Genomic DNA, 16,737 nt, shown 5'->3' with positions numbered 1-16,737 from the left:
TTAAAATAGTAATTTGAAGCTATCTTTCTGTTTCAAGTTCTGATCTGGGTTTCATGTAATGGTAGATAAAACATGTTTATCAGCACTTGAGTTTTTTTTCTTCACTTACCTATAAGCAGAAATTAAGGAATCTGTGTTCATGATGTGATTGTTATGATTTAAAAACAAGAACTTTTTGATGGGTGGAAATGTAAAATGGTGTAAACTACTTTAGAAAACTTTTTTGCAGTTTTCCTTGTGTTCAGAGTTACCATATAATCCAACGATTCCACTCCTATGTGTATATACCTGAGAAAAATGATGTATGTGTCCACTCAAAACTTATACAGAAATGTCTATAGCAGCATTTTTTTTCCTTTTTTTTTCCTTTTTTTATTGTAAACAAATGGGATACATGTTGTTTCTCTATTTGTACATGGAGTCAAGGCATACCATTTCTGTAATCATAAATTTACATAGGGCAATGTTGTTTGATTCATTGTTATTTTTTTCCCTTCCCCCCAACCCTCCCACCCCTCTTTTCCCTCTATACAGTCCTTCCTTCCTCCATTCTTACCACCCTCCTTATCCCTAACCCTAACGCTAACCCCTCCCTCCCCCCATTATATGTTCTCATCCGCTTATCAGTGACATCATTCATCCTTTAGTTTTTTGAGATTGGCTTATCTCACTTAGCATGATATTCTCAAATATCATCCATTTGCCTGTAAATCCATAATTTTATCATTCTTCATGGCGGAGTAATATTCCATTGTATATATATGCCACAGTTTCTTTATCCATTCATCAACTGAAGGGCATCTAGGTTGGTTCCACAATCTGGCTATGGTGAATTGAGCAGCAATGAACATTGATGTGGCTGTATCTCTGTAGTATGCTGATTTTAAGTCCTTTGGGTATAGGCCAAGGAGCGGGATAGCTGGGTCAAATGGTGGTTCCATTCCAAGCTTTCTGAGGAATCTCCATACTGCTTTCCAGAGTGGCTGCACTAATTTGCAACCCCACCAGCAATGTGTGAGTGTACCTTTTTCCCCACATCCTCATCAACATCTATTGTTGCTTGTGTTCTTGATAATCACCATTCTAATTGGAGTGAGATGGAATCTTAGGGTAGTTTTGATTTGCATTTCTCTTATGACTAAAGATGTTGAACATTTTTTCATATTCTGTTGATTGCTTGTATATCTTCTTCTGTGAAGTATCTGTTCATTTCCTTAGCCCACTTGTTGATTGGATTATTTGTATTCTTGGTGTAGAGTTTTTTGAGTTCTTTATAGATTCGGGATATTAGCGCTCTGTCTGAAGTATGAGTGGCAAAGATATTCTCCCACTCTGTAGGCTCTCTCCTCACATTACTGATAGTTTCCTTTGCTGAGAGAAAGCTTTTTAGTTTGAATCTATCCCATTTGTTGATTCTTGCTTTTATTTCTTGGGCTATGGAAGTCCTGTTAAGGAAGTCTGATCCTAAGCCAACAATTTGAAGATTTGGACCTACTTTTTCTTCTATAAGATGCAGGGTCTCTGGTCTGATTCCAAGGTCCTTGATCCATTTTGAGTTGAGTTTTGTACAGGGTGAGAGATAGGGGTTTAATTTCATTCTGTTACATATGGTTTTCCAGTTCTCCCAGCACCATTTGTTGAAGAGGCTATGTTTTCTCCATTGCATATTTTTGGCCCCTTTGTCTAGTATGAGAAAATTGTATTTATTTGGGTTTGTGTCCATGTCCTCTATTCTGTACCATTGATCTACCTGTCTATTTTGGTACCAATACCATGCCGTTTTTGTTACTATTGCTTTGTAGTAGAGTTGAAGATCTGGTATTGCGATACCCCCTGCTTCGCTCTTTCTACTGAGGATTGCTTTAGCTACTCTGGGTTTTTTATTCTTCCAGATGAATTTCATACTTGCTTGCTCTATTTCTGTAAGGTACATCATTGGGATTTTAATTGGAATTGCATTGAATCTGTGTAGCACTTTTGGTAGTATGGCCATTCTGACAATATTAATTCAGCCTATCCAAGAACATGGGAGATCTTTCCATCTTCTAAGGTGTTCTTTAATTTCTTTCTTTAGTGTTCTGTAATTCTCATTGTAGAGGTCTTTCACCTCTTTTGTGAGATTGATTCCCAAGTATTTTATTTTTTTTCGATGCTATTGTGAATGGGGTAGTTTTCCTAACTTCTCTTTCTGAAGATTCATCACTTATGTATAAAAATGCATTGGATTTATGACCATTGATCTTATAACCTGCTACTTTACTGAATTCACTGATGAGTTCTTAAAGGTTTCTGGTGGAAATTCCAGGTTCCTCAAAATATATAATCATGTCATCAGTGAACAGGGATAGTTTGAGTTCTTCTTTTCTAATTCGTATCCCTTTAATTTCTTTGGTTTATCTAATTACTCTGGCTATAGGTTCAAGGACGATGTTGAATAGAACTGGTGAAAGAGGGGGAATGCTTTCAGTTTTTCACCATTTAGAATGATATTGGCCATGGGTTTAGCGTAGATGGCCTTTACAATGTTAAGGAATGTTTCCCCTACCCCAATTTTTTCTAGTGTTTTGAGCATGAAGGGATGCTGTATTTTATCAAATGCTCTTTCTGCATCTATTGAAATAATCATGTGATTCTTAACTTTAAGTCTGTTGATATGGTGAATGACATTTATTGATTTTCAGATGTTGAACCAACCTTGCATCCCTGGGATAAAACCCACTTGATTGTGATGCACCATCATTTTAATATATTTTTGTATGCGATTTGCTAAAATTTTGTTGAGAATTTTTGCATCGATGTTCATTAAGGATATTGGTCTGAAATTTTCTTTCCTTGATGTGTCTCTCTCTGGTTTAGGTATCAGTGTGATATTGGCTTCATAGAATGAGTTTGGGAGGGTTCCCTTCTCTTCTATTTCATGGAATACTTTGAGAAGTATTGGAATGAGCTCTTCTTTAAAGGTTTTGTAGAACTCGGCTGAGAACACATCCGGTCCCGGACTTTTCTTTGTTGGTAGGCTTTTGATGACCTCTTCTATTTCATTGCTTGAAATTGATTCATTTAAGGTGTGTATGTCCTCCTCGTTCAGTTTAGGTAATTCATATGTCTCTAGAAACTTGTTGATGTCTTCGAGGTTTTCTGTTTTGTCGGAGTATAGGTTTTCAAAAAGGCTTCTAATTATGTTTTGTATTTCACTCGTGTCGTGATATTTCCTTGTTCATTTTGAATTTTAGTAATTTGAGTTTTTTCCCTCTTTCTCTTTGTTAGTGTGGCTAAGGGTTTATCAATTTTGTTTATTTTTTCAAAGAACCAACTATTTATTTTGTTAATTTTTCTGATTGTTTCTTTTGTTTCAATTTTGTTGATTTCAGCTCTGATTTTAACTATTTCCTGTCTTCTACTACTTTTGGTGTTGGTCTGCTCTTCTTTTTCTAGGGCTTTGAGCTATATTGTTAAGTTGTTTGTTTGTTGATTTCTACATCTTTTGTTAAATGCGCCCCATGAAATAAATCTTCCTCTAAGTACTGCTTTCATAGTGTCCCAGAGATTTTGATATGATGTGCCTTTGTTCTCGTTTACTTCTAAGAATTTTTTAATTTCCCTCCTGATGTCTTCTGGTATCCATTCATCATATCACATTGTATTATTTAATCTCCAGGTATTGGAGAAGTTTCTGTTTTTTATTCTGTCATTTATTTCTAATTTCAATCCATTATGATCTGATAGAGTACAAGGTAGTATCTCTATCTTCTTGTATTTGCTAACAGTAGCTTTGTGGCATAAAATATGGTCTATTTTAGAGAAGGATCCATGTGCTGCTGAGAAGAAAGTGTATTCGTTCTTTGTTGGATGGTATATTCTATATAGGTCCGTTAAGTCTAAATTGGTGATTGTGTTATTGAGATCTATGGTTTCTTTATTCAATTTGTGTTTGGAAGATCTATCCAGTGGTGAGAGAGGTGTGTTAAAGTCGCCTAGTATTATTGTGTTGTGGTCTATTTGATTTCTGGAATTGCGAAGGATTTGTTTGACGTACATGGATGAGCCAGTGTTCGGGGCATAGATATTTATGATTGTTATGTCTTGCTGATTTATGCTTCCCTTAAGCAGTATGTAATGTCCTTCTTTATCCCTTCTGACTAGTTTTGGCTTGAAGTCCACATTATCTGAAATGAGGATGGATCCTCCAGCTTTTTTGCTGTGTCCGTGTGCATAGTATGTTTTTTCCCATCCTTTCACCTTTAGTCTATGGGTATCTCTTTCTATGAGATGAGTCTCTTGCAGGCAGCATATTGTTAGATTTTTCTTTTTAATCCAATCTGCCAGTCTATGTCTTTTGATTGATGAGTTCAGGCCTTAACATTCAGGGTTATGATTGTGATATGATTTGTATTTCCAGTCATTTGACTCATTTTTTTTTTTTTTTTTGACATGATTTGGTTTCACCTTTATTTGGCTATTCCTTTAGGCTAGTTCCTCCTGTTGCTGAATTGCATCGTTGTTTTTCATCTGTTCTTCATGGAATATTTTGCTGAGAATGTTCTGTAATGCTGGCTTTCTTTTTGTAAATTCCTTTAGCTTTTGTTTATCATGGAAGGATCTTATTTCGTCTTCAAATCTGAAAGTAAGTTTTGCTGGATATAAGATTCTTGGTTGGCATCCATTTTCTTTCAGGGCTTGATGAATGTTGTTCCAGGCCCTTCTAGCTTTTAGGGTCTGGATTGAAAAATCTGCTGATATTCTTATTGGTTTCCCCCTGAATGTAATTTGATTCTTTTCTCTCATGGCCTTTAAAATTCTGTCTTTATTTTGTATGTTAGATATTTTCATAATAATGTGGCTTGGTGTGGGTCTGTTGTAATTTTGTATATTTGGAGTCCTATAAGCCTCTTGTACCTGGTTTTCCATTTCATTTTTCAGATTTGGGAAATTTTCTGATATTATTTCATTGAATAGATTGTTCATTCCTTTGGTTTGTTTCTCTAAGCCTTCCTCAATCCCAATAATTCTTAAATTTGGCTTTTTCATGATATCCCATAATTCTTGTAGATTCTGTTCATGATTTCTTACCATCTTCTCTGTTTGGTCAACTTTGTTTTCAAGATTAAATATTTTGTCTTCAATGTCTGAGGTCCTCTCTTCTAGGTGTTCTATCCTATTAGTTATGCTTTCTATGGAGTTTTTAACTTGGCTTATTGTTTCCTTCATTTCAAGGATTTTTTTTTCAATATCTCTAACTCTTTATTGAAATGATCTCTTGCTTCCCATATTAGCTTTTTTAACTGTTGATTGGTCCAGTCATTTAATGCCTGCATTTGCTCTTTCATCTCCTCGTTTGCTTCCCTGATTGTTTTAATTATGTACATTCTGAACTCCCTTTCTGACATTTCTTCTGCTGTGCTGTCATTGGGTTTTATTGATATAGTATCTAGGTTTGTTTGGGACATTTTCTTCCCTTGTATTCTCATATTGGTCAGATGTCAGTGAGACTCTGAGATATTGCAGATTTCCTCTATTGACTTATAGTGTCCCTGTAGATTTCCAGTGTATCACCTCCCAGCCTTCAGTAGCCAGAAGTCTTGGGAGGAACTTGATAATGCAGTGCTTCCGAAGAATGCTGTCCCTAGCCTGCTACTGGTTCCAGGGCTTGGAGCTGGCTCTGTGCGGAAAGGCTCTCACCGGGCGGTCTGCTCCGAGAAGCTAGCCTTGAAAGGTGCCTCCCGCCGGAGGAAGCTGGGCTGCTTGGGGAAGTCCCTGGCTGCCCTGTCCTGGTCTCTGAAGCTGCCTGCAGGCCGGAGCTCGCTGGTGGTGGGACTTGGAGCTGGTTCTGTGTGGAAAAGCTCTCACTGGGTGGCCTGCTCTGAGAAGCTGGCCGTGTGGGAAGAGCCCACAGCTGGAGGGAGCAGGGCTACCTGGGGAAGACTCTAGCTGCCCTGCCCTGCTCTGATAAGGTGCCGCTATCCGGGCCTGCCGCCCAGGCCGAGCTTCATCCGGTGGGGGAGACTCACCCCGTGGCTCTATTTTAGTCTGAGTCTCTCAATGCCTCTCCTTCTTGAATCCTGGGTTCTGGAGCAACTGGAGATGCAGTCACCCTCTAGTCCGTCATCTTGGATCACCCCCTATAGCAGCATTTTTTGCAATAGCCAAAAAATGGAAGCAATCTGAATGTCCATCTGATCAATAATAAAGAAAATATGGCATTTCTACACACTGCTGTATTATTTGGCCATAAAAGTAATGATGTTACTGAGCCATGGGTGCAATGTGGCTGAATCTCAAAATTTTATTCTTCTTTGGTGTGGGGTGGTATACTAGGGATTTAACCCAGGGTTGCTGTACCACTGACCCCTTTTAATTTTTATTTTGAGATCAGGTCTTACTAAGTTGCTGAGGCTGCTCTCAAACTTATGATCCTTCTGCCTCTGTCTCCCAAGTAGTTGGGATTACAAGCGTGCATCACTGTGCCCGACTTGAAAATTTTATTCTTAGATGAAAGAAGCAAGCCACAAAGGACTACATAGTATATGATTTCATTTAGGCAAATTGTCCAGAATAGGCAAGTAGGTGTAGAAAGTAGATGTGTGGTGGCCTAGGGATGGGAAGATGGGGTGATGAAGGGCCATTGAAGGGAATGAGGCCTAAAGAATACAGTTTCTTTCGGAAGTGATGTAAATGTCCAAAAATTGATTGTGATGATGGAGGCATAACTGCTTTTAGTGAGTATACTAAAAGGCGTTAAATTGTTTAAGTTGGTAATTGTATGGCATGAGAATTGTATTTCAATTAAAAATACTTTTCTGTGCAAAGAAAGCAGTGTAATAAGAGAGCCAGGAGACTCCATTTCTTTTTGTTCTGTTGTGTGAACTTGAACAAGTCACACACCCATTTTGGTCCTCATTTCTGTATGTTTGGTCTTTAAGAGCCTTCCCTACTCTAAAATCTATGATTTTAATTTTGGGAGAAATAAGCTAATTATAGCTGTCAACAGATAATGCACACAGACACACTGATTGCTCTGATTCAGTGGTTTGCCCAATTGCAGGCCAGCTCGTTCTGTGGTACTGATCCTGCTGCTTTCCTCTCCCTTATCATGGCTTCTAAAGAAAATCCATTGTTTGTTTATATTAAAAGCACTGCTTTCCCAAAGTTACTGCACAGTGCCGTCCACCTCATTTCTTAGCCCAAACAATACATGTGGTGCCACCCAGTCTACTGTCAAATAGCTTTAGTTATTCCTTTATAAAACATGCTTAAAAGTAGCCCTTGTCATTGCAACCTTAGAGTATCTCAGCAAATAACCACAGATGTTATTTATAGCAATGTATGTTTTGGATTTATAACATTTTATCTCTTAGAGACATAGTATATTATTTGCTTGGTTACTTTATAATTGTGATAGTTTTGTGCCACCCACTGTAGGTTGTTCTACAGTGGTTATTCTAACCACAAATTAAGGAGTTATTTTTCTGTGGTTCAGTTATACACAAGGATTATATTGCAAGAGTTGCTGGAGCCCAAGTTCTATAAACAGTTGTTTTGGAAGAAGTCTTTGTCTGACAGACTGACTAGATTGTTGGTACTCAAAACATTACAGGATGGAATCTAGATGAGCAAAACATAACTTGCCAGTTATGTTCAACTTGTTGAACATTGTGCTAAGAAATGTAAGATAAGGAATTTTCCAAGTGCCTTCTGAGTTAGTATATGGCAGCAGCTTTTTCAGTAGGACAGAATTGATAGAGAATTCCCTACACCTAGACCAGTGAGCATTTATAACTTTCCAGACTCATTTGAGATCACAGAGCACATTGTCTAGGGAAATTTGCACATGTATGTAATACAACATTTGCATGCAGTAATGGGTGCAGTAAATGTGTTTCCTCCAACAACACCCACTGGCCTTTAGGTATCCATGATCATAGATTAAAAACCTATGATCTAGAGGTCAGATGATCTGGAAACAAGATAGATATCATCTTCTGGTTTCACTAATGTTAATGATTTGCAGGTGAAGCCATAGGCTTCTTGTGGCAGTGAATAAGGTTAGCAAAAAGTGTTGCTGAACTTGTTGGACAGAGGCTGCCCGTGAGATGAGCACAATAGGAACGATAACACTATGCCTCTTGTTCACTGCTCTCCTCAAGCAGTAGGTGCTTTATATTGAAAGAATGAATTAATGAACGAATGGGTTCAGGGAGAAATGTGTTCTGCAAAAGAGCTGACTCTTGTTTCAGATTTCGCTATGTCTGCTTCTGCCCTTTTCTTAATAACTGATATTTCAGAATCAAGAAAAATAGGTGAGAATGCATCCGACAGTGATGTAACATTACAGAAGATGCTTACCAACCTCAGGAGCACAAGTTTGATTTTCCTGTTTTCTTCTTACTTTGTATAAGCATATTTGTTCTCTTTTTGTTGCATGTGACTTAAGTTTTTCTTTACTGTCTTTTTTTTCCATTTTAGATATTACTTTAGTAACTGCAGAAAAGGCAGAATTCATTGAAAGGTTTTGAATTGTTTCTAGTTACTTTAAACACCTACATGAGTTCTTGAAATTTATTTTTGGCTTAAATTTTGGTTTTCTAAGTAATGAAAATTTTGTTCTATTAGAGTTCTTTCTAGATTTTTCTGTTTTGCTTTTCTTTTGTGGCAGAGGCCTAACCCAAAGTCTTATGAATCGTAGGCAAGCACTCTTACTACTGAGCTACTTCCCCAGATCCCAATTTTCTCTTTATGTTTTATTTATTTGTGGGGGAGGTACTGGGGATTGAACCCAGGGATTCTTTACCATCCAATTATATCCCCAGTCCTTATTATTATTATTTTTTTAATTTTGAGATAGGGTTTTGCTAAGTGTCTGAGACTGGTCTTTAACTTATGATGTTTCTGCCTCAGCCTCCCCAGTAGCTGGGATTACAGGTGTGTGCCACTGTGCCCAGCTCAATATTTCCTTTCTCTTTTTGAAATTATTCGAATAGATAGCTAAGCTTGACAAATTATTTCTGCCTCTCTAGTGGATGACTTAGCAAGATAATCAAAGTTCTTCTTATATAAATTATGACTATGTTTTTAAAATAGGTTTAGCACTTCACCCTCAGTTTTTGTTTTGGTTTTTTAGTCTGGGGCCTCACAGATGCTAGACAGGTGCTCTACTGCTGAGGTACAGACCTAGCTTCTCAGTCATCTTTTGAGAAGGAAAGTAAATTATTTGGCATGTTCTTTTTTTTTTTTTTTTTTCTTTTTCTTTCTTTCTCTTTTTAGTACCACATTTAAAAAGAGGAATTTTTAAATTGAATGGCTTAATAGAATAGAATTAAGGCTTATGATTCTAAGGAATAGGAATAACTTAAACAAGGAGCTAATATTTAAGGATAATTTGCTAGGGCCCATACAGATGCTTTGTGTTCATTAACTCATTAACCCTTAGAATTATAGTGGACATACACTATTATTATTCCTATTTTACAATTTGAAGGCTACCAAGGGCACTGAGAGGTTTAGTAACTTGTCCAGGGTTGTGTGTTATTCATCAATAATTTTCAGAGTCTGTGCTATTAACCACCACGTTGGAATGCCCTTAGACTCTAATCAAGAGTGAATAGATGCTACAATTTTTATAGCAGCTCAGTTCTTAATAGCTAAGCTGTGGAACCAAACAAGGTGCCCTTTAACAGATGAATGGATAAAGAAAACCTGGTAAATATACACAAAGGAATATTACTGTGCCATAAAAAGAATGACTTATGACTTTTGTCAGTAAGTGGATGGATCTGGAGACTATTATACTAACTGAAATAAGCCAACCCTAAAGAAACAAAGGCTGAATGTTCTCTCTGATCTGCAGATGCTAACACATAATGAGAGGGGCAGGGGAGAATAGAAGTTCAATGGATTAGAGAAAGGGGAATGAAAGGAAGGGAGGGAGATGGGAATGGGAAAGAGCAGAATGAACTGGACATAACTGTATTATGTTCATATATGAATACACCACAGTGAATCTCAATCATGTGCATTCACAAGAATGGGATCTTAATTAAAATAACTTATACTCCCATGCCTGTATAATATGTCAGAATATACTCTACTGTCATGTATATCTAAAAAGAACAAAGAGAAAAGGTGAATAGGTGCTAGTTGTAGTCAAGGAAGGTTTCATAGAAGGGGGACAAGTGAACTCATTCTTAAGGAATGGGTACAAGTTTCCCAAGGAGAGAGCAGAGAAGAAGGCAAATGTGTAAATGCAAGGACATCTGCGAGTGTTTAAGAAAAGTTGAAAAGGGAAGATTTCAGGTTGTAGAAAGAGAAAGGTTGGAAACAAATTGTGAATTGACTTGTGTTTCTTTCAGGGAGTGTGGGCTTTCTTCATAGAGCTGTGATTTACAACCCAGAGCCACAAAGGGATGGTGAGCCTACTTCAGTCCAGTGGGGAGCTAGTTAAAAAGGCAAATTCCTAAACACCACTCTAGGGGATTCAGATTCAGAAAGTGTAGGCTGAGGACCAGGAGTCTCCGTGGTTCTAATGCATAGGCATGCTTAGGACCTCTGCTTTAGGCTATCTGGAACTAAAGGACTTATAACTAGGAAGATAACATGGATGGGATTTTGTTTTAAAGTGAGAATTATGGAAATTGAAACTAGTACAAAATATATTGGAGATTTGGTGGCAGGGTGATCAATTAAGAGACTATTGGAAAAACTCAGCAAAGAGGTAATATGATCTTAGATTAGGATGTGGCATTATTGATGGAGTGGACTGATTCAAAAAGCTTTTCAGAGTAAGAGTTGATAGGTAGGAAGGGGATAGGGAGGAGATAAAGGATTACATTAGGATCTATAGGCTGAATAAATGGTAGGTGATAGTGCTTTACCTGAGAGAAGAGGAAAATGATTTTGCTATACTAACTTTTACTTATTTAAGTCTGTACATTCAAGATAATATAAAATGCTATGTTTCCAAACATGAAAGTAAGAATTAGCAGTTTCTGTTTAAACATGACTTGTCAGATTCTTGAGGCAGCACTGGCCACAGTTCTCTGCTGTACAAGACTGCTTCTTGAGAAAATCCATGTTCCACCCCAAATGACAACCTGTCCTCTACTAAAGCTACAGGCAGTGTCCTCCACCTTGACTGTCCAACTTGACACCTGCCTGCTGGGCACAGGGAAGTGCAGGGATTACACCAGAAAGCACAGTGCTTGCTGGGCATGGTGGCACGTGCCTGTAATCCCGACTACTCTGAAGGCTGAGTTGGAAGGATGGCAAGTTTAAGGCCAGCTTGGGCAACTTAGCAAGACCCTACCTCAAAATAAAATAAAAGGGACTAGAAATATAATACCCCCGAGTTCAAGCCCCAGTGCTAACAAAAAAAAAAAAAAAAAAAAGCTGGGTGCACTCATGGTCTACTTGTAGCATATGTTATGTGCTGATGCTTAACACCTACACCATTTCCTGCTTATAACAGTACCTTTAGTTACCCCTTGCCACCTAGGCAGTGTCTCTGGGCAGCCATGTTGAACCAATAAGACCTTTTCCACCTAGCCACTGGTGAGCATTATACCGGAGTAGATACCTGAAGCAAGGTAGAACCAATCCAGATTCCATCTGCTGGAATTGAACATTGAGGTTTTAACTTGTAAGTTCAGGGGCTTTGAGTAGCATGCCATGCAGCCTAGAGAAGAGATAGCTGATCTAATAAAAGAGAGAATCATACAGATAATCAGTGAGAAGAGAGAGAGACAGAGATGAAAAAATGGAGAGAGACCAATGTCTGTGTCTCTCATGACTTCTCAACCAGGATTCAGTATCCACAAACAAGCATTTCTACCCTCATTCCTCTTCTTGCCTCCTATAAAAGATACACTATTAGGCACACCAGGACTACCTTTTATTTTTATTTTTTTCTGGTGCTGGGGAGTGAAATGGGGGGTGCTCTCCCACTGGGCTACATCCCCAGTCCTTTTTATTTTTTTATTGTGAGACAGGGTCTCTCTAGGTTGCTTACAGCTTCACTAAGTTGCTGAGGCTGGCTTCAAACCTGCGATCCTCCCCTGAGGGGGGAGGGCTGGGATTACAGGCACGTACCACCACACCTAGCCAGGACTACCATTTTTGGAAAGTGTTTGACCTTAAACAACATAGTTGGAGTTAATGATTTGAAATATAAGTCAGGCCTTCCTATTTTCAGTCCAGCTGAGGCATTTGGATTGAGCTAGCCTTTTGGAGTGGGAAATACTACGATATGTGTTCTAACATAAAATTTAAAATTCAAGTACATATCCAATGTATCTCTGAACCTTTATTTCAAGGTTCTTTTTTAAAAAAAATATTTTGTTTTAGTTGTAGGTGGACACGATACCTTTATTTTATTTTTATGTGGTGCTGAGGCTCGAACCCAGGGGCTCGCACATGCTAGGGGAGCGCTGTACCACTGAGCCACAACCCCAGCCCAATTTCAAGTTTCTGTTTTTACTTTTCTTCTACCTTTTTCAAATGATTCATGTTGTGTTTTGTAGCCATGTTATGAGTGTGGAGAAAAAGAAATCTGCCCAGGAATCAAGACTGCTCTTAAGTATATGCATGTAATTTCTCAATATTTCTTTTTTAAAAGAATACACACACCAAAAATTTTTTTGAAAGGATACGCACACTGAAGTCAAAGAATCACAAATGTATACCTTCAGGGATAGAAAATTTGAAGATACCAAACTAACTTTAACAAATTATAGTTTGGGATAGTTCAGCCAAGGGATATTTCTAATAAGTACAAAATGAGATATATAGGAAATTATTATAATGAAAAATATTGGTTATAGTTTTATACATAGTATGCACAATTGTGAACTGTACTCAGTAGTCTATGAATCACAAAAGGACCAAAAGTCAAACTGCAGGTTGTCAAGTAACTGAATTCACAAGAATTAAAGTGCTTTTTTAGTATACTATATAATATTGTGCTGTTGTATAGTACATTCGAGCAACTTTGCTAATTTTTCACATACTTTTTCATGCTATTTTTAAAATTTCTAACCAAATGAGAATTTTTATGATGGATTTCAAGTGTAATTGTATTAGAATTAGAGAAAATACTCCCAATTTTTGAAATTTGCTGAAGGTTTCTTTTTTATCTAATTTTGAGTCAATTGGTATAAATATTTTATTTAAAAAACAACTATTATGTTGTTTTTATCTTTTCTGCTAGTAATTATTTAAATTTTTGCTTTTGACTGTTTTGATGCTGTTTTGCTACTTCTCATTGAAGTTTAGAATTTTTATATTCTAGGTAACTTTCTCCTTTTTTTCATTTTATTCTTCTAGATTAGCTCTTTTTTCTTTTTCTGCCTTTCTATAATCAATTCTAAACTACTGGATCAGTGATACAATTAAAGAAGATATTTTTGATACTTTACCCACTATATTTCTTTCTTTTTTTTTTTGCTGAAGTTTTTGTCAGCTTACTTGTTCTCACCAAGTAAATGTGGAAGTTTGTTTTTATTTTCAAATTTACTTACAATCAAGATCTTTCATGAATGCATTTATATGTTTACAAGTTCATACTGTGAAGAATAAATCAGAGTCATATGAATGAACTTTTAAAAATATGTGCAGAATTTTACTTAAACTTCTGACATTGTTCTTGCTTAGAATTGATATTCTTTTCAGAGAAATACTGTGGGAGATTTAAAAATAGGGAGGCATTTTGAAAGTAATTGAAACAGTGGACTTTTTTCTTTTTTTCTTTTTGTAATCACTTATATGCTTAAAGCATCTATCCTCAAGGCAGTTATTTTTCATTAATTAACTTCTTTGCATTCTCAGAATCATTGCAGATATAATTAACATGTAAGATAAAATTCATAAGCATGAAACTAATTATGGTTGTATAATGATGAGGATTTATGAAAGCAATTAAACAAGGCATTTTACTTTTGACTCCTAAAGACTAGATGTGGTCAACAACTAACTGCCTATTCTTTAAAAAAGATAAAAGGACATACCTTCAGCATATTTTAATTCATAACATAGTACCATTTATGAGCTCCTGTGAATTTATGGTTTGATTCTATGCCAGACCTTATAAGACAGTGTCTTCTTTTCTTGGCTAAGCATAAGGACAGTAGTGCTTAGCAAGTTGTTACAGATACCTTCATAGGAATATCAATGAGAAAGTGTGGTGTAATATTTATGATAAGATCTAAACTCAAGTTTCTTGGGTTTGCTTATTGAAGAGTGTAATCTTCAGCAAATTACCTGATGCTCTGTCCCTCAGTCCTTCAGTGTAAAAACAATAGTATTTCAGATAAATCATTTAAAAGAATATTTGGCCCCTAAAATTCCAATTAGTTAATTAATGCTTACTATTGTTTTTCCCTCCTAAGAATAACTTTGGTGACACATTGATTTATATTTGAGAAAAATATCAAATCATATACATTTGAAAGTTCTAATATAAATAGATTAGTGTGATTATGTATGGCTGTGTCACATCATAGTATCCATAAAACTTAAATTACTAGGGACCACTGAACACAGCCTCTGGTTATATGGGACATCCTCATGGACTCAAGATTCAGTAAGCTCAATCATCTGGAAACATTTTCCTGTAGAGCCATGAATGTGCTAGTGTGCTCACTGCAGGAGTGGTGGCAGTGGTGGATGCTGGTACTAGTTGGTAAGTGACCATAGTGGTAGAATAGACCCAAACTGATGGTAACATTTATTGAATGCTTACATGGTTCCAGCCCTCTTCCAGGTACTTCACATGGATTAACTGATTTTATCTTCACTGTAACCAGGGAAATAGGTATTATTATTATCTCAATAATTATTTTTTGAAGTAGAAGAGAGGTCGCTAGAGGCTGGGAAGGATAGGTGGAAAGAAGGACAGAGAGGGTGGATTTTGAGTACAAAGTATAGCTGGGGGGAAGTAGTTCTACTGTCACAGCACAGTAGGATAACCATGGTCTACAACAACTAATTAGAAATTAATTATATTACATATTGTATTATGTAATTATATTAAGGTAATTACAATTAATTGTATTACAAAATAACTAGAGAAGAGTTTGAAGTTTCCTAGCATATAGAAATAATATTTGGGAAGGAAATGCTAATTATCATGATTTGATCATTTGTATTGAGTTTTGATACTGTACCCGACAAATAAGTACAAATATTATGTCAGTTAAGAAGTAAAAATAAAAAAAATAATGGTTTTTTTGAATGAAGAAATGGATGAACATCCCATTTTACAAATGAGGAAGTGAAGGTGTGGAAGGATTATACAAAGTCTCACAGCTATTAATTGGTAGAACTAGGTTTGAACGTAAAGTAATTCTAAAACTTAAATGCAGATGCAATTCTGCCAGCATAGTTTTGGCTTAGGGAAATGACATTTCATTCAGCACTTGAGCTTGTGCCTTGCTGTAGCTAGGTTTTCTTGGCCAGTGTCAAGCAAACCATTTTAAGCCAACAGAAGCTGTGTGTCCATAGTCTCCACTGAATTGTCTTAGAATTTTCTTTTATCCCTTGCTTCAGCTTTTTATCATTATAACCATTACCTCAGGAGGTAGGCTTAAAGAGAAAAGTGTATGTGCTTGGTACAGTACCTTAATAAAACATTTTTAAATACCACTGCCAGCCCTTAGTGATGACTCAAAGCCCCTACCTGGATCTTGCCCCCTCAACTGCTTTCTGGCCCTATCCCAGCAGTCTCTGAGTCATGGCCTACTTTACTTTAGTTCTCTACTTTGAGCCAACCCTGTTTCTCTTTGCAGCTAACACAAGTCTCTAAAAAAGATGATGTAAGTGGTCATAGGAGAAATACAACAGAAAAGAAAAAATGAACAGTTAATAAGAATTCAATCAGTAACTGTATTGATGTTAAACTGACAGTAACTTTTCTGTTTTGCTTTACTTGTATTTTAACTCAAAAAATACTTAAGGGCAGGAGGAGTTTCCTCTAGTGACTTTCCAGTTCTCACTTGACCTGTCATGTGCATATAGATACAACTGCTGGCCACGGGAAGAGTGGGGAGCATTCTTCCGCCTTCACTTCCTAGGCTCTTTAGCCCCCATTGAGCTGTGAACAGTGGCTGAGGACAAAAGCTGTATACACTGTACAAACAGAGCAGCAAAGCAGCAGTACACTGAGTCATTCTTCGCTCTGTGTGAGAACTGAGGGGGACTCTATTCATTTCCTTTGTGCTGGTGTCTGTCAACAGCGCTGTTTGAGGCAAGGCCTATTGTGCTGGCCAGTGTTTCTTATTGACCTAAGTCTGTGCCTGCTATGTTCCCAGGGTCGAAGTTGCGAGTGAGAGAATGTTTGGAAAGGGGTAATCATAGGCTAAATGCATTTTGCTGCATTGTCATCTGACCTATTAAATCTAAACTGTGGTCTACGTTAATGCAAACAGGTAATTATATAGTCACAGCTGCAGCTATTGACATCTGGTTACCACCCCCATGGGAAAAAAATATGTGTTTTTTGTTCTGTGTCTAGGTTCTCATACGGTGAACTTTAATGATTTTTAACTGAAAATAGATAGTGGATTAGAAAGACTGAAAGATCAACAGGGTAGATACTATAAAATAACCTCTACCACAGAGGTTTGCATGTTTTTCCTTGATAACAGTGCTTTTCCATAACTCCAGCATGAATAATCTTGACTCAATTTTAAAGTAGTTTAAGGTGAAGACCATTTTTATGTTTCTATCCTGTATAATCACAGCATCATACTA

The 16,737-nt window shown here is 37.0% G+C and overlaps 1 protein-coding gene across 6 annotated transcripts in view; it reads left to right on the top strand.

Annotated features, from left to right (window-relative positions):
* The window catches only part of MRPS28 (mitochondrial ribosomal protein S28), a 352,996-nt gene that overhangs the window by 66,251 nt on the left and 270,008 nt on the right, over positions 1-16,737 (top strand). The window contains exon 3 of one of the 6 annotated variants that reach the window (XM_079111107.1): positions 4,579-4,696. The exons of 4 other annotated variants lie outside the window; for them this stretch is intronic. In XM_079111107.1, the coding sequence (XP_078967233.1) occupies positions 4,579-4,681 (103 nt within the window). In that variant the 3' untranslated portion in view covers positions 4,682-4,696. Of the gene's footprint in view, positions 1-2,896; positions 2,984-4,578; positions 4,697-16,737 lie in introns of those variants that run through there. One more of the 6 variants, XM_079111108.1, reaches the window with a different exon arrangement.

Source organism: Sciurus vulgaris (genome assembly GCF_902686455.1).
Source record: "Sciurus vulgaris genome assembly, chromosome: 1".
Lineage (NCBI taxonomy): Eukaryota > Metazoa > Chordata > Mammalia > Rodentia > Sciuridae > Sciurus > Sciurus vulgaris.
This window is presented reverse-complemented; position numbering and strand designations above follow the sequence as displayed.